Below are 18,845 nucleotides of genomic sequence, written 5' to 3'. Positions count from 1 at the left end.
CTGCAGTGAAATTTATTAGGCATGCTAAGCTCTATTGAGAAACACATATAAAGCCCTAAAAGCAAACATAATATTTAATGGTTTTTAGAAATAACTATACAATTATTTTTGATGCAAGCAGAATCAGTAGAAAATTAAAAATAAGGACAATAACGAAAAGATGTTGATAAAATGAAAAGGTTTAATCAATTATTACTTGAAGCAAATACAAAAATTAAGCAGAAGTAAAAACAAATGAGACATCCTTACTGATGTGTCGGATAGCATCTCAAGAGAAGAAGAGAAGCAAAGTGGTCGGTTTCAAAGATACATTTAAGTATTTATTGTATTTGCATAAAACACTAAAGTGGAGCCGCTTCTTCCCACTGTGAATCTCATGTGAATCTTCTTATTCACGTCCAGCAGATCTAAAAGAAACATTAAATCATGTGAGATTTGAAAGAGTCAAACCTAAAAGTGAAAATTCAAGTCCGAAGTCAAAATCACAGTTCAATAGTTATTCTCTTGGACAACTGCAGTGAACAGTTTTCTATTTTAAATTTCATGATGGTTTGTGTAATAAATAAATGGTTGACACAAGCTTGCGACTCGATTCCGATTTTGATTGAATTAAATGTGTGTTATTTTTGATATATACATTGATTTTGGACATATCAGGTACAGTACATGGCAAATTACATGACTACCTTAAAAGCGATTTAATAATTGATAGCATTCAGCTCTTGTCCAGGGGTGAGTTTCCACTTTAGCGACATAACTGGATGATTATTTACCATAGTATGATGCATTGTTGTGGAAACGAACTAGCTAGTCACGAATGTGTCCTGAACACGAACCACATTAGTTCAACAATATAGGGACGTTGTTAATGACGTCACGCATATGGTGTAGTAATAACTCATGAATTTGAGACGCGAGAATAGAGCAGTGTAGCTCACAGCACCTTCTGTTGGTGCAAATAATCACTACACGATTGTTTGGTCATGAAACCAGAACGTCTCCCATCCATGTCACCTCAACTTTGCTTTTCTTCAATAGGTGACAAGACTTGGGCTAAAAGGTGATTTGGCTGTGACTAACTTACATTAAAGAGACTTACTCAGAATGTAAAGATTAACTGCTTACTGTGATTTCAGACTGTGGTGATCTGGTTTCTCTGCTGCATGGATCTTCCTGTGTATCTTCAGATAACTTTTAAGAGCAAAACTCTTTCCGCACTGATCACATGTGTGCGGTTTCTCTCTGCTGTGGATCCTCTCATGTGTTTTCTGATTTGATAACTGAGTGAATCTCTTGTCGCAGTGTGAACACTTATAAGGTTTCTCTTCAGTGTGGATCCTTTGGTGCAGTTTTAAACTGCTTGTTGAAATAAAAGTTTTCCCACACTCAAAGCACATATGTTCTCTCACACCAGTATGTATTTTCTGATGTACTTTTAAATATTGCAGCAGTGAAAAATTCTTTCCACATACAGAACATGAATGTGGTTTCTCCTTCGTATGAACTGTCTGGTGTGTCTTCAGGTGTGATGCCACACGAAATGTTTTGTCACACTGGTCACATGCAAACTGCTTCTTTCCAGTATGAACTCTCATGTGAAGCACAAGACATTGTTTGTTTGAGAATCTCTTTTCACACTGATCACATGTGAACGGCTTCTCTCCTGTGTGGATTCTCACATGTACTTTGAGGTATGCTGAATCACTGAAACTCTTCCCACACTGATCACATGTGAACAGTTTCTCTCCAGTGTGAACTCTCATGTGAACATCACGATTTTGTTTACATGTGAAACTCTTTCCACATTGGTCGCATTTGAATAACTTCTCTCCAGTGTGAACTCTCATGTGATGCACAAGACTTTGTTTGTATGTGAATCTCTTTTCACACTGATCACACATAAATGGTTTCTCTCCTGTGTGGACCCTCATGTGTTCCCTAAGGTGTGTTGGTTGTGTGTAACTCTTCCCACACTGATGGCATGCATGTGGCTTCTCTCCTGTGTGAACTCTCATATGAAGGTCAAGGTATCTTTTCTTTGAAAATGTCTTTTCACATTGTTCACACATGAATGGCTTCTCTCCAGTATGAATTCTCATGTGACCATCAAGATTTGATTTATATGTGAAGCTCTTTCCACACTGACCACATGTAAATGGCTTCTCACCAGTATGAATTCTCATGTGAACCTTAAGATTTTGTTTGTTTGAGAATGTCTTTTCACACTGATCACACATGAATGGTTTCTCTCCAGTGTGGATCATCATGTGCTCCCTAAGGTGTGTTGACTGCCTGAAGCTCTTCCCACACTGATCACAACTGAACGGTTTCTCTCCAGTATGAACTCTCATATGAACATCAAGGCGTTGTGTGTTTGTAAAACTCTTTCCACACTGAGTGCAGGTGAAAGATTTCTTGGCTCTTTTCTTTAAAAATGTATTTTTAGTCTTTGAGCAACTCAAAGGTTTTTCTCCAGGTTTGTCATGATGTTTCTCCATCACTTCACTCAGTTCTTCACTCTCCTCGTTCTCTTCCATCAGATCTTAAATGAAAGGAAAAACAGTCTTATTTTCAATGATCAATTTTATTTTCATAACATCAAAATAATTCACAGTGTAGGTGAGATTACAGAGGTCAATTTAGCTCCAAGGGAATCATTTAAGATTGAACAGAATCTACATTTAACAGCGGATGAATGAATTGGCCAGTGATTCATTGATCGAGCTTTATAACATCAACCTGTAATATGGATACTAATATCCAAAATATAGTGAAAACACTATTTATTAATATGGTAACAAGTTCAGCAGTTTAAGACATTCATTTATAAGCACAAAACACAAGATACTTCTCTTTTCAATGTGTGATTAATGATTTATTGGATAAACCTAAGAACTAATCTAACACATAGACATGCATTCACACATTCATACAAGTTGCAGAAAGAGAAAAAGTGAAGAAGGACTAAGTTTAGAAGAGTGAGAATATAAAATCCCAAGTTTATAGCAATATATGCAATTGCTTAGACCTGAACAACCATCAATCATTTAATTAACCCTCGCGTTGAGTTTGTCAACGAGGTTATTAAACTTTATATAAAATGCACCAGTTCAGCGAGAATCTGGAGGTTTGTACTTGCCTTGCCTTTGTGTTAAGAGATTCCCTTTGATGACGTCGTTGCAGAAAGGGGTTCCCCAAGGTTTCTGATTGGCTGGAAGTCCGTGGTCGTTTGAAGTGATGTCTTGGGCGCTGGCTGGAGGATGGAGTCGTGTACGCTGGTTAAAGTCTTGAGGTGGGCACGAAGTCGGAGACACGGCTTAGCGGCAAAACTTAACTTAGAACACGAAACACTCAACGGAAAGAAAAGATTAAAGTAAAAGAAAGAAATGTGACGATCTCCTCATGTTTTCGTTTAAAGGAGTGGCTGGCGTGCAAGCCAGGAAGCGTTTAAAAGAACGCGGAAAAACAGCGGGAAAATGAGGGCTAAGAGCATGGCTAGCAGTGATGGATAAAACCAGTAGCTAAAAGCATGGCTTTATGGTGTCCTGTGGTTTTAAACTCAGCTTGGGGCACATCCCAAAATGGTGTCTTGACCAATTAGAACTCGGGATATTGCAATGTTTCTCCTCCCAAACCATAAATCAGCATGCTAACTTATCAGTCACATGGTCAGAATTTTCCCCCTCTTGCAGAGCCATGATTTCTATAACAGGAATACAACCCATTTGACAAAGAATTGATCGGTAGAAATGTTCAAAGCATGAATTTTCAAACTCATACATACCAAACATGAATATAAACCCTTAAGCTATTCAGTAGTTATTAAAATGACATATACACAACAAGTGATTAGAACATAATTGACAAATGTGTGGGTAACATACATAGTAGGGAGTTATGCAATGGTCAGATGTTCATTTATAAGTCCTTTTAAGCATCATTTTGGTGCATATTTATGTAAAAAGACAGTCTGTCTGTCATTCTGTGAACTAAGGGCATGTTCCGAGAAACAAATGAATTTAGAAGGAACTCTTTCTGGTTCTTGTATTGGGTGGGGGAGCACCACCCAAAAAGTTTCCTCATGTGATGGTCCTGATGTGCTGTATCTTTGACCAGTGGTCTTGGGTTTCTTGCCCCAAAATTGACAATCTCCTTTCTGAGTTGGGATTATCAATAATTGTGTTCTTTTGTGTTAATGTTGCAAGTTGTTCAAAGCTGTGAAAGTTGGTTGGTTAGGCTTACTTCAGGCTGGCTGGCGCCAGGGTATCATGGACAGATTTATGACGTTGTCTGGTAGCTTGGGCCTCTTTGTGGAATTTGGCTCTTTGGTTTCAACCAAATGTTCTGATCGGATCTTCATTTTGTCTGATTTGCTCTGATACCCTATAACAGAAATATGAAGTGAAAGAACATGAAAAGACAAGTCAGCCCTGATGACTTTTTATAAATTATGTTCCTGAAATGTTCCATGAATGAAATACTCTCTCCAATTAGTATTTTTCCATTTATTTTGCTTCATACATCTTATCCTATAGTTATAAACTATATTGAAAATATCTAATATTCTGGTAATGTTGCAAATTGTAAACTAAATATAAAACAAATAATAATATTTTTGACCTATATTTTCATATTAATGAGGTAAAAACAGGAACTACTGGCATGAAATAAAGAGTCTTTTCAGCAGCTCTGTTAATATTGACAAGCCTCAGATCAACACCCATTCAACAAGACATTTAGGGTCATCAGCAGATCATCTCACTTTATTCTGAGTGTTTGCTGATAGAAGCACATTATTTGAGTCAGAAACTGAACTTTTGACTTTTGTATTGTTAACTGTTGAAAAACAGTTCTGTTATTTCTCACAATATACGGGGGGCACCATCATTAACATGCTACAGTTTTGTGCAGAAACTAACAACAATAATAAAGAGCACCAGCAATATTGCTCCAAATGTTATTCATATGTATCTATATTAACTCTTGTGCAGAGTATTAAAATGTATCAAATGGGTGAAAAAAAAAAAAAAATCCTCGGCCATACAACATTTGTCTGAGCCTGTAGACTAGGAAGAGCCATTTTCTTTTACTTCTTGCACTCCTCGTCAGCAGGATTTATCAGGTGTGTTTGTAAACTTTGCAAAAGGGAAACATAAAAAAAATCACTGCTTTAAAGTTTTGTTTTTTTTTTTATTATTTTTATTATTACTATTATTGGCAAATTATTATTATTATCTATCATTGGAAGTTTTGATTCCAAATAGTGAAAACATTTTAACCACTGATTCTATGTTATTTACCTTATTACTCACAAATAAACTACACAATGCAATTAAATGATTATGATCAGTGATCTATAATAATTACATACAATTATAATTTCATAACTTAAATTTGTATAGCATACTATGGCATTACACAGTACATAAATTAGTGCAACAGTTAACAATACAAAAGTCAGTAGACTCCATAATTAAAGTGTAATTGTGCTATGCAGTCAGTAATGTCGATTTTTTTCTGTGACAGTGGCTGTGAAGTGTGTTGATGTACAGTCATCTCTGCTCCTCCAGCTACAACACTCAAAACTTGGTGTCTCTTGGAGTTGATGAATAAATGAATGTCTCATGTACAAACTCATTAGGTTCTGGGTCAATTTGGAGGACACATGAATATATTTTTAGTAAACTTCACCAAGAATCAAAGAATCACATAAAACCAAAACATTGATTATTAATGATTAATGACATTAGATTAAAATATATGTATAAAAAATATGTATATAAAATAAGAAAAGTTTTATTAAACACAGACTTTCATGAAAAGGGTGTATTTTTACTATTGCAGGCTGTTTTTGCAAATGTAAGCTATTAATTTAAATTACAAAGATGCGCAAATGTGCTTAATGCAAATTTGCCACATTTGCAGTATCAGGTGATTATGTCCACCCATCTATGCAAATGTATTTTTATGTATAGAGACAAAAGAATAAGGTTAATGACTGTCTGTCCCTTCATATTGTTGTCTCATCAAGCACAAAACAACTTTAAGCAAATAGTGTCACATCATATCTAAATAATTTTATTTAAACTAGGAATAATTGTTCTCTAAAACTATTGGGAATCAAGTGAAAAGTAGTTTATCAGGTAAAAATTGTATACATTATTATATCCATAAATTTTAATTTAATATCACAAATAATAGGCTATGTTTAAGGTTTACTGGCTTTATATGAATCTTTATTGTGTATTGTTGTGAGTGCTATTTGAAAGTTTCTTGTAGAATGAATATTTTTATCAGGCTCCTGTGTGTAGGTTCCGTTATTTTACTTGATTGACAAGAGAAATATTTATTTATTTATTTTAGGATACATCGTATCATTGTCATATTTGCATATTTATTCAGCGCTGTGTGATATTCAATGTAATATTTCACTTAATAAGTTGCATGTTTTCGCCTCTAATCCTCAATCATGAATACAGATTGTTTATTTATTTATTATTATTTATTTATTTTTCAAGAAAGAAAGAAGAAAAAAGCTCATACACGCACTAATTCCAGTCCAGTGGGTGGCGCTAAAACACATACGTTTGTTTGCCAAACACCATTAAACCTCAGAGGAAGAAGATTAGTTTCACCGCGTTCCGTGTTGTTTTGGTTGTGATTTTGGTTGTGATACAACCTGTTAGCAAAATGTTGTTTCTGTAAATACAAAAATACAGTTTTTGAATCAGGTCAGTAAATACCTGTAATATTCTCATCCTCACAGTCGTGACTAAGTTTTGAAGCAAGCAGGAATATCTGGAGGAGAATCAGCTGAAGTGAGATCTGCTGCTGTGAAAAATGTGGTTTGTTAAAGAGGAGAGTGAAGAGGACACGAGTAAACCAGAACCCTGGAAAATAAAACAAGAGGAACCAGAACTCTTAAATATAAAACAGGAGGAACAAGAACCTTTGGAAATAAAACAGGAGGAACCAGAAACATGGAGAATAAAACACAGGGATCTAGAACTTTTGGGAATAAAAAACACGAGGGACCAGAACCTTTGGAAATAAAACAGGAGGAACCAGAACCTTTGGGAATAAAACAGGAGGAACCAGAACTTTTAAATATAAAACACGAGGAACCAGAACCCTTGGAAATAAAACAGGAGGAACCAGAACCTTTGGGAATAAAACATGAGGAACCAGAACCCTTGGAAATAAAACTGGAGGAACAAGGAGGTTGGTGTTTATTATTCATTCATCTTTAATGACTGTTTGTGGTAGATTAGGCTTACAAAGCTTTAACCCTCTGGGGTCTGAGGGGTTTTGGGGCCCTGGAGAAGTTCTGACATATTTTAAGTCACTGAAATAAGACCACAAAACACATGCAGAGCATTTGTACACAAGACTTTTGAGACCTGGATATGGTAGACTAAAGTTTTTGCTACAAAATGATGTGAATATCATTGTGCTCACTCATTCACTACAATATGATGATGCTATGATAAATGTATTTTGAAGAATGTGCATAACCAAACAGTTGAACAGACTTCCATAGTAATTTTTCCTGCTATCAAATGTGGACCAGCTAATGTTTGGTTACCCACAGTTTTCAAAATATCTTTTTCAATCTAGGGTGAACTATCCATTTAATGATAGTCAGCAACATGTTCAATTCTTTGGTCAATAGTGTAAATCATGATTATTTAACACAATTATGAGTGGGTCCAAAAGTTTATGTGAGTAATTATTTAAAGATGGCAATACCAAGTAGACATTTTTTGTACATAAGGTTAATATGACATACCTTTTAGATACCAGCAAAATTTCACTATTCTGAATACCACTGCACAGCAGTCCTTTTTGCAAAATAAACAAATAAATAATACTGAATACTTTCATGCAAGTCTAAAGTATTCTAACAGCCTACTGGAGAAATTTTATATGACAATTAAAGGTTAAATAAAACAGCATTTTCTTCACTGTAAGAATAAAAAACAAAAACAAAAAAAAAAAAACTTTGTTTCTTATTAAATCTACAAAAGTTCTGTTCCATCTCTAAGTGCATACACAGAACAGCAGAAGTTTTTTTTAAAAACATGACATCAAATAAACATTAATAAATTAAGCATGTCCAATTTTATGAAAGTCATATTACATGATTTTACTGTATTGCATATGAAACTGGGCTTTTATAGAGGAGCGAAAGAGCACCGCTGGAAGTAGGCAGAAAGGGGTGCAATAATCAGTTGGTTAAAGGTGTGTGTGACTGAGTGTAGACCTTCTATATATATATATAATTTGAATTGCAAAAAAAAAAAAAACCTCATTGGTTAAAGGTGTGTGTGACTTGTGTGTGAGTGTAGACCTTCTAAATTTTGGAAAATATTTACATAAAATTGTGCACATTGTGCGATAAAAATTTTGACATCAGCCATCAAGTAGCTTCAGGTAATAATGTAGCTATATAGGAATATAAGGACCCCACCAAAACCTGTGTTTCATCCTGTACCTATAGTACTCACAAAACTTCTAAATCAGAATCGTAAGGAATCCAAGGTAGACAGGTCTGTGTATGTTAGATAATTGTGTAGCTGAATGCACATGGGTCATTCCAGCTGGAATCATCAAATGGTCCCCACCTGACCCCCTCAGATTTGTCTGAAAAAAATCTATGTGATGGGTAATATGCCCAATAGATCATATACAAAATTTCAGATCTCTACTGTGCGTACTTTTTTCACAAAAAATCTGAAAAAAAAAAATTGTTTTTTACCCCGTTTTGGCATCACTGTCTGAGTGACCATGTTCAGACTAAAATATCTCCAGAACTAGTTGTGCCAGGTCCATGAAATTTTCTGGGCTAAGAGTCCTAGTCCAGAACTGCATGAATTACAACTCACAGCACTGTTACTGAATTTACACCTGAATGCTGGCCCTCTACTTTTCTTTGAAACTATTACTTTAAGGGTTTTCAGATGTCCATAGAAACCTCAATCTTCAATGTATAAGCATCAAACTTAGTAAATGGTCTGATATGTACCATGTCTTTCACATCCTTTGACATCAGACAATAGAGTCTTATGGATGTTGAGATATTAAGGTCCAAAAATGGAAAAAAACTAATTTACACCAATGTTCAGAGCAATATTTCCCATGAATGACACCAAGTGTGAACATGAAACTTTTTTTTTTTAAAGAGCATGTTCTTATTGATAAAATATAAAAAAATTGGGATGGGGTTTTGCCTCATTTTTCTGTAATATTTTTTTAAAAAAATCATTGTTGTGTGACATTCACAATTACTGTAGTACCAGCTATTTTGAACTCATATGCCTAAATTAATGCTATAATGCAGCATTCCATTGTGCTCGGGACTCAGGGAAATCCGACCTCCACCTCGGGAAAGTGCAATGGAACGGCCACTTAAGTTGGGGTTCCGAAACACACACTCGGGCCAGTTCAGTGCAGATCGAGTCGGTTGGAATTATCCATAGGCATCCATATTTTTGCCAACTGTTACAATGGAACGCATTTACAACGGACATCGGGAGAACTAACTCGGATTCACCGACTACCGACATTCAATGGAATGCAACATAAGTACCTAATCTTGATGTTCCACCCAATCCAGTGAATAATACATCCATTTTCATTAAGAAATGAGGGCAATATTGATGAGAAATAATAATACTCAGGTGGTATGAGATCTAGCATCAATCAATCAATCAGTCAATCAGTCAACAATGATCAATTTTGAGGTCAGTCGAGTATCAGGAACACCAGGATTCCATGTCAACTTTGAGGTTGACCCAGTTGAACAAGGCCTTCACATCACAGATATGGCCCCAGGAAAATATGTTACTTGTGCGTATTTCAGTCTGAACATGGTCACTCAGACTGTGATGCCAAAATGGGGTAAAAAACAAACTTTTTTACAGATTTTTTGTGAAAAAAGTATGCACAGTAGAGATCTGAAATTTTGTATATGATCTATTGGGCATATTACCCATCACATAGATTTTTTTCAGACAAATCTGAGGAGGTCAGGTGGGGAACTTTTCCAAAATTTGATGATTCCAGCTGGAATGACCCACATACAAACATACTTAATAGTTATCCCTATGGAAACATGGGGCTAAGTATTGCATCGTTAAGTATTCTTGTCATGATGAGATGAAGAACCACCCGACGTGTACCCAATCTAGCATTCTGCCCGCCTTATCCAACACAGAGATAGTGGTGTGGGGAGATCACATGTATTTGAATGCATGAATTGTTTCATTGACTTGAATTATCAAGATTTCACCCCAAGAAAAACACAATTTCAAACATTTAGAAGGATTTTATTTTTAAACAAAACATCATGGATATCAGTAAGGAACACATAACAGTTTTTTTTTCTGTTATCAAAGAGAGCAACATGCATAATGTTTGCGGTCAGTTTGACTACAGAAAAAAAAAAAACATTTTAAACTATTTTATTTCTAAAACAGAACATCATCATCATTACATCATAGGGACACATAACAGTATATTTAACAAGAAAGAAATAAGGAACATTTACAAAGACACCTACAAAAAGTACATTTTAGCATTGTGTCAGGAATTATTTTATGTATTTTATGTGACTCTATAGCATAGCATACAGCCCACCAGAAGATACATTCCCTTTGTCTGCATTACTTTGAACATGATATGCAGAAAGTGTGTGCATCCTCCTTGCAGATGATTTTTTTTTTTTTTTTTTGCATTTCACACAAGTGTTGCTTGTTTTTAAGTCATTTCTGGTGGGACAGACCAGACACCACCATTTTTCTGTCTGCAGTTTGAAACACTGGAGTGTGTGTCTCCATGTGGATGTCCTTCACAACAGTTGCAGCAGCTGTTGATGCTCTTGGAAGGCACCATCTTTCGCTATGTGAGGTTTCACTAGTTTGTATCCCAGCTGCTCCAGAAAAATCCTCCTTTGACTCAGTTTTCCACTGTTCCAGTCCTTGTTTATTTCACTCCGAAACACAAAGGCATTGTAGACGCTCACATCACCTATAGGTGGCCGTGACCTTGTCTAAATTATCAACACCTCCCTTTGTCTCATTGTAATCTAGGACCATTTGTGGTTTTCTGTCTTCTCTTTGTGCATAGTGCTCATTAGCAAGACATTTTTCCTTTTTTGGGGAGGCAATAGGAAACAACAGTGGCTTTTTCAGTGATAGCAAATACTAAAGATGTTACCTTTCTGTTCTTCATCACAAAAAGCTTAGAGGGAAGCTCAGGCTTATCTTTTCTCACCATCCCCAACATGCTAACCTTCCTTTTTAGCAGTTCCTCACCCAGGGTGAAAAAATGTGAAAAAAATATCACATGTAATGTTATGGCCATTCAGTCCCTCAGCCATGTCTAGTACCATCCTCATGCCCTGATTCTTTTTGGGGTGCTTCTCTGGGGAATTTAACAGTGTACACCTACATGTTCCAGGCATAGCTGAATTTTGCATCACATGCAGCCATATTTATGCCATATTTGGCTGGTTTGCTTGGCATGTGTTAGGGATGGGAAGATTTCTGATTTGCTAGGTGCATCAGCATAAAAAGTAAGGATGCGATGCATCGATTAAAAAAAAAAAAAAAGTGGGCAAGTCGGCATTTGTATCGCCATACATCGTTTCTGACATATTTGCATCTCTAAAAAATGATTTATTTATATGTAATTACTAGTGAATGAGTTACCAGTATTTTATATGTAGATTGAATTTTTTTTTTTTTCCCATTTCTAAACTGTTTCTCAAGCGTGTTTTCTCTTCACTGCTGCTGTGTGAATGACACTGAGACCTTAGTCCTTAATGTCGATCCACCATGGCAAACAGTCAATATATTTGTGCTGTTTAATGCATTTGAGTCATTGTGTTTTTCTCAATGCAGAACTCTCATGTCACAGGTATACTGCTTTGTGTATACTGTAAAAAAAAAACAAAAAAAAAAAACACAATTTGTTGAGTCAGCTTAAAATAATTTGTTACCCAGCTGCCTTAAAATTTTAAGTTCAGTCAACTAAAATAAGTTTATTCAACTTGAAATGTTAAGTTGTACTAAGTAACAACTTAGATATTTGTGTTTGCTAAACTTAACAGATGGGTAAGTAACCCAGCTGCCATAAAAGTTGATTCAACTCAAATATCTAAATAGCCACCTAAATAAATACAGCTCAACAAATTGCAGGGATAGAATTTAAATCAAAGGTTTCAAAGCACTGCATCCTCATTAAAGTTAGGAAAGATATTCAGTCAAGATCAGTGAATGATTTTTTTTTTTTTGTTTTTGCATTAACATTAAAGGAGAAGTCCACTACCAGAACAACAATTTGAAAAATTTGTATGTCACAAAAACTCCAATCGTATTTCCTCCCTCAACTTCAAAAATAATTTTAAAATCATCCTACATCACTGCAGAAGTTCCGACCCATCTTTGCAAAGTGAACATGCAAAGATGATCAAACACCCTTAACAAAAAAAAAAAAAAAAAAAAAGGTAAAACAGCCATATAGGACGATTTTGAAGTATGACATTATAAAGTATATAAATTGTATATAAGCCGCATTTAAACTGCATTTTAGAAGTTCAAACTCGGGGCACCATAGCAGTCAATTATATGGAGAATATCCTGAAATGTTATCCACGAACAAACAGTGCGCAAGCTCTCTCCCTTCCTGTGCTTAAATTGTTTGATTTTAAACTTCAAAATCACTTTAAAATGCGAACACAGTAATTCTTAAGCGGAACCGAAATGCACGCATCTTATTAAATACCCGGGTCTTGGAAATTTGAAACCGGTTCTCGATTCCCAACCCTATCCTTCTCCCCTGTAAGTTTTCAAGTATATCTTTTCCCCTCCCCTGTAAACCATGTGAATTGTTTTCCATTCTCAATGGCATGGGAAATATTAAAGTTCTTTTGAGAATCAGGATTCCCCCTACCCTCATGTCATGTGAATATCGCAGTACTACAGGTATAGTTATGATAGGTTTTTTTGAATATTATACTAAATATATACAATTATAGTATATATGTATGTATAATTATAGCTTGTTGTAGTGACCACAGTATCACCCAAAACAAATGGGTGTAAAGTTTTCATATTTCTCGAATTTCTACATTTTGATATGAAACTGACCCTAAAGAACACAGATGCTACAAAATGTGTAGAGGGCATTGTTAATTTTAGGTTTACCAAGTTGTCCCCATTAAATTAGGTAAAGTTAAAAAAAAAAAAAAAAGTAAATTATTACAGATGTAAAACATTGAATGGGTTCACGTTTATGTTCACATTTCTCAGCTTTTAACAATTCACTGAAAATGAACCATTTTTTACTTTTGTTTCAGAGTTAATTGAAGAAAAAGAGGAGAATGAAGAATCAAGTGAAGTTGAGGAGAAAAAACATGTCAAAACTGGAGGAAAACCACATTCATGTTATATGTGTGGAAAGGGTTTTTCGAGTCTACAATATTTAAAAAAACATCAGAAAATGCATACTGGTGTGAGAGAGCATGTGTGCTCTCATTGTGAAAAGACTTTCACTACAGCGACCTGTTTAAAACTGCATGTGAGGACTCACACTGCAGAAAAACCTTACAAGTGTTCACATTGTGACAAGAGATTCAGTCATTCAACACATCTGAAAACACATGAGAGGATCCACACTGGAGAAAAACCTTATGAGTGTTCACACTGTGACAAGAGATTCACTCAGTTATCAAGTCTGAAAACACATGAGAGGACCCACACTGGACAGAGACCTTATGAGTGTTCACTCTGCAACAAGAGATTCAGTCAGTCAATACATCTGAAAACACATGAGATGATTCACACTGGAGAGAAACCTTATAAGTGTTCACACTGCAACAAGAGATTCAGTCAGTCAGCACATCTGAAAACACATGAGATGATCCACACTGAGGAGAAACCTTATAAGTGTTCACACTGCTACAAGAGATTCAAAAAGCCAGGATGCCGGAGAACACATGAGAGGATCCACACTGGAGAGGAACCTTATAAGTGTTCACACTGTGGCAAGAAATTCAATCATTCAACACATCTAAAAACACATGAGATGACCCACACTGGAGAGAAACCTTATAAGTGTTCACACTGTGACAAGGGATTCACTCGGCCAACACATCTGAAAACTCATGAGATGATTCACACTGGAGAGAAACCTTATAAGTGTCCACACTGTGACAAGAGATTTAATCAGACAAAAAAACTGAAAAGACATGCAAGGATCCACACTGGAGAATAACCATATCATTGCACTGCATGTGGGAAGCGTTTCAATCAATCATCTGTTAAAGGGGTCCCCCTAACCCTCTCCATTAAAAAAAAAAAAAAAAACAAAAAACTTGTGATTCATATTTTTGTCTTGTCCTTGTTTTCATTGAGAAAACCCAATTTAAGATAAAAACTTATTTTTTATGATGATCAGTGAATTAGGTGTACCAAACAATCACTAAACAAAGAATTATTAAATATCTAGCCTAGGAAATTAATATTTTCAAACAAGTTTAAAGTGATTTGAAGAGTGTGTGCATTTTTTTTTTTTTGTAAGAGGTGAAATTATTTCCTCATGAATTTAAAGTCCAGGAACTCTGACAAAAACAGATGCCATGCAACAAAACAAAACTAAGTTGGAGAAGAAACCTTCAAAGAGGGCAAACAACACCACCCCCATTGCCTTCTCTGCCTCTCTCACACTTTTCCCCCCAAAAGGTTCCACTGAAAGTCACTAAGAATATCCATATACCATGTGTGTTGTATCTTTTGAATATGTTGATTTTTCCCTTTCATGTTTAGTATCATTCTAAAGGTCTTTGTGCGATTGGTAAAATAGTCTCAATTTCACAGCAGTCACATATTATGAGGAAGACTGAACATTTTTTGTAGGATTGTGTTTTGCTGCTGAGGGGTCCGTTTTCCCCTTAGGGTCGGGTGAGAATCTCCAGCCAGGTGTGACCCTGGGTCATGAGATCTCCTGACAAACCTAAAAGTCTTTGTTTTTACAACTGATTGGAAGATTTATTTGTTTTGGTCTGGGTATATAAGCAAAGTGACAAAACACTACTTTGAGATTCTGTATTCAGAAGAACCCCACACTGTGTGTGAGAGTCTCTAAAGCTTTGCCTCCAAATCTCTCACATGCTTCTGTGTATCTCTCTGCGGTCAGGTTTGCATCTCCCACTCTTAGATTTATCTTTGAGTATTTGATGTTATGTATTTATTTGAATTGGAACTTAATTTAATTCTGAATTGGACTGTCATTGTTAAATTATGTAATTGGCATGATAATTTTTACCTGACAAATAAAACATTATATTTTATTTATTTTGATCTCTTCTGAAATCATTATTACTAGTAAATTGCTTGATGGCTTTTGTTACCACAAATTACGACCAGGATAGAGCAAACTGCAGGCTCAGGACTGAATGGAGCAGTTGGCACTTCACCTGGAGACCTCCTGATTTCTGTCTATCACTGATGTTAGCATGTCGTATGGGAGAAGACTAAAGTAAACTACACTTTTTGTGAAGGCAAGCAGTTGGCAGCTGTCAAAAAGGTATTAGTCACCTACAGACCTCTGACTAACATCAGACTGGAGTTTTTGTGATCGTGAGATTGGCGCTGGCCATGCCAGACTCAAAAGAGACATTAGGTCCCCAATGAACAAATAATTGAAAGTATGGAATTTTCAGAATAATCAAATATCTAAATTAATACATAATCAATATTTGTGATCAGCGTACATATAAGCACCTAAATTTACGATCACATGGAATTGGAGTCAGATTAAACATGGAGCTAGATTAAAATTGAAACTAAATCCTGATAAATGAAGTGGATTCTACAGAAGCACTGTTAAAAGATGGAACATGCATTAAACCTTCAACCAGACAACTGGGCCAGTGGATGAAGCCTTACACTTTATAAAGCCTTTTTTTTTTTTTTTTTTTTTTTTTTTTCTGAAAGTGTACATTATCTTTTGTGTCAAATTTGTATGTTTAATCAATAGTCACTTAGAATAATAAGACATTTTAGGCTGTTATCACACAAATAAAATCAACAAAATGCATCTATTCAATATAGAGGAAACAAACGCATCTGAAATGGCGTTTAGATGTATTTACCCACTGTTTAATGCAGGACATGAATGTATTTAACCTGCAGTTACAAATGCATGAAAAATGTTTTAAATATTTTAATCCTAAAACGTTAAAGGCTGTTTTTAAGGTACTTTAAATGTGGAATTACAACCGCCAGTAGCTGTCAGTAAGTCACCGTTAATAAGTGAGTCATTGCGATTGAACCGAATCATTTAAACTGTTGATTCATTCAGGAACGAAACACCGTCATAGACCATCATACACCGTCAAAACAGCGCAGTGGCTGTGTTTGGAATGATTTTTTTGGCGAAACAAAGCAAAAATAGTCAACATGGTGTCTATAACGTAAGTCTCTTAATAATATCTTCTAGTTTATTGAACTGTTGTATAAAATCAATATTTGTGAACATTTGTGATTTTTGTAAAACAACAACAACAACAACAAAAAAGGCACTCTTCATGTGATATTGATTAACTATATGAAATTATATAAATATACATTTTCTACCCCCATATCCTGAATTTTGGGAACATGCGTTTTATTAGACTGAATCGCGCAGAAAAAAAAAAATGCACTCTAATGTCTGGTTAGGGGGACCAAGAGCTTTGACACAATTCCATCACTGCCACACTGGAGAGAAATTTTTATAAAAATTAAATTTTTATAGAAATAAAAAATCATTAGTTCAGTTGGAAAAAATATATCATAAATAAAATAAACATATTTTTTCTAGAAATCTTTATAAAAATTATTTTTTTATAGAAATGAAAATGTAGTTTTGGAAACGTACAAACTGAGTGGTTATATAAAACGTGATCTCACATTTACCTACGTATTTTACATTTTTTTCAGACATATAAAACGTACATTTACTTACTTTTTTTTGATGTATTTACTGTACAGCATCTAAACCTACAAATACTTACATATTTTCAGCATTTAAACGTACAATACGGACGTGTTAACCACACCTTAAAACGAATCCTAATGAATATTAAAATCCCGGTGTTAATTTCATTATTATTGTTGTTTTTAGTTGTCGTATCAATGGCCTTATGTTTTCAATTAAATTATTAAATTGTTTAATCGTTTATGTTTATATTTAAGTGTTTATGAAAATGAAATGATAACATTTCCTTCTGTTCTGTGTGATTTCTGCTGCCAGCTCGTTTCCGAGATACATAATTTTAAACAAAATAATGTTAACTACACTTTAAACCCTTAAAATAAATAAAATTTCTGCTGTCGTTTAACCATTTATGTAATATTTACTTTGTTTTGGTCAGTCCTTTACACAGAGTGAGCGTTAATCACAAAATCAAAAGTGAAAGTAAACAGCGCAAAAGCGATTTCAATAACATGCATATTGATAGCGCGAAAACTATATACAATATTAAAATGTTATGGGGTGCAAGCAGTAAAAAAAAAAAAAGGAAAAATTAAAATCTAGCACAACTGAATATCGATCCAATTTTCGTGATTGACTGTTGGGTTATGTAGTGTGGGGCCAGGGTGGGCCAAGCTTTTGATTGGGTGGACCCGGGCCTGAGTATTGGTGGACTAATGCGCAAACGACAGTCTCATTGGCTGGTGCTCATCTATTATCGTTTCTGTTTTGATTTCAGCAAATCAGTTCTAGCTAAGGCACACAACCCTTATTAATAATCATGAACCCAGCAGCTCATTAATCCTTATTGCGTTTTATATTGTTCTTATTAGTAGAACTCATATAATAATAATAATAATAATAATAATAATAATAATAATAATAATAATAATTAATTTTTATTATTGTTGTTAGGTTTTATTGTTAGTTTTTTTTTCCCTCCCCATATTTTTACAGAAACACTGAATGACCAAAAAATATCAGTTAAAATGACTTTTATGCATTCATACATGGTTACCAATTTTTAATTCTAATTACAAAATTTCTGTCATTATCATATTATAATGCTTGACTGACTGATGTTAAGAGTGTACTTTCAGATATTTAAAGAGCTGTGCCATTTTCCAAACATTGGAGAGTCACGATCCGATTTCAAAACGATTCTTGATCTACATTTTTTCCCCAATTAATTATTCTGTTGTGCAAATACATCTTTACAACCACACATTTTAACCAAAATTGCAGTTTCTATGCTTTTTTATTTATAGTTGGAATTTCTGTGTGTCAGTACTGCTATCTTAAAAGTAGGAGTGGGAATCTTCACTCTTTTCATGATTCAGTTCAATTACAAATTGTATTATCAACTCAATATCATGATGCATCACATTCTCGGTTTTCAAAATTACTGCACATGGCTACATTTTCATATAAATTTTATATCAAATTTATTTTGTGCAAAACTTTAAGTTTACAAAATTAACTATTTTTTTATTATATAACCAGGCTACTTAAAAAAAAAAAAATTACATTTAAAATAAGTGTTCTTTAAGTATCTAAAGTAAAACACGGTGGGTGGAGGCACACACTGTCAAGCAATGCGCACGTGTCTGACTGAATATTTCAGAATCATTGAAGAGAGAATTGCAATGCATCGGAGAATCGATCAATTTTCCCCCACTCCTAGGAAAGATGCTAGAATCTTTAACAATGCAAAAAAAAAAAAAAAAAAAAAAACATAACTATAATGGGTTTGCTTGCATCCAAGATTACATATACATAAATGGATTAAATATCTTTGAACAAGCATTAAAATTGCATTTGTTGTT

General features: G+C 34.7%; 3 protein-coding genes and 1 pseudogene across 4 annotated transcripts in view; 3 read left to right on the top strand and 1 right to left on the bottom strand.

Annotated features, from left to right (window-relative positions):
* The window catches only part of LOC127161542 (gastrula zinc finger protein XlCGF49.1-like), a 136,300-nt gene that overhangs the window by 9,718 nt on the left and 107,737 nt on the right, over positions 1-18,845 (top strand). The gene's annotated exons all lie outside the window — the stretch shown is intronic.
* Positions 1-18,845, top strand: part of LOC127161178 (gastrula zinc finger protein XlCGF57.1) — a 74,742-nt gene that overhangs the window by 15,638 nt on the left and 40,259 nt on the right. The gene's annotated exons all lie outside the window — the stretch shown is intronic.
* Positions 1,122-11,286, bottom strand: LOC127156981 (gastrula zinc finger protein XlCGF57.1). Its single transcript, XM_051100170.1, has 6 exons — positions 11,218-11,286; positions 10,891-11,050; positions 6,744-6,890; positions 3,140-3,316; positions 2,168-2,542; positions 1,122-1,999 (listed from the first exon to the last, which is right to left on the bottom strand). The coding sequence occupies exons 1-6, from the start codon at positions 11,284-11,286 to the stop codon at positions 1,122-1,124; spliced, it is 1,806 nt and encodes a 601-aa protein (XP_050956127.1).
* Positions 6,623-18,845, top strand: part of LOC127163037 (zinc finger protein 91-like) — a 30,870-nt pseudogene continuing 18,647 nt past the window's right edge.

Source organism: Labeo rohita, chromosome 3 (genome assembly GCF_022985175.1).
Source record: "Labeo rohita strain BAU-BD-2019 chromosome 3, IGBB_LRoh.1.0, whole genome shotgun sequence".
NCBI classification, from domain to species: domain Eukaryota; kingdom Metazoa; phylum Chordata; class Actinopteri; order Cypriniformes; family Cyprinidae; genus Labeo; species Labeo rohita.
The sequence above is the reverse complement of the archived record's forward strand: the minus strand, read 5'-3'. Positions and strand labels throughout refer to the sequence as shown.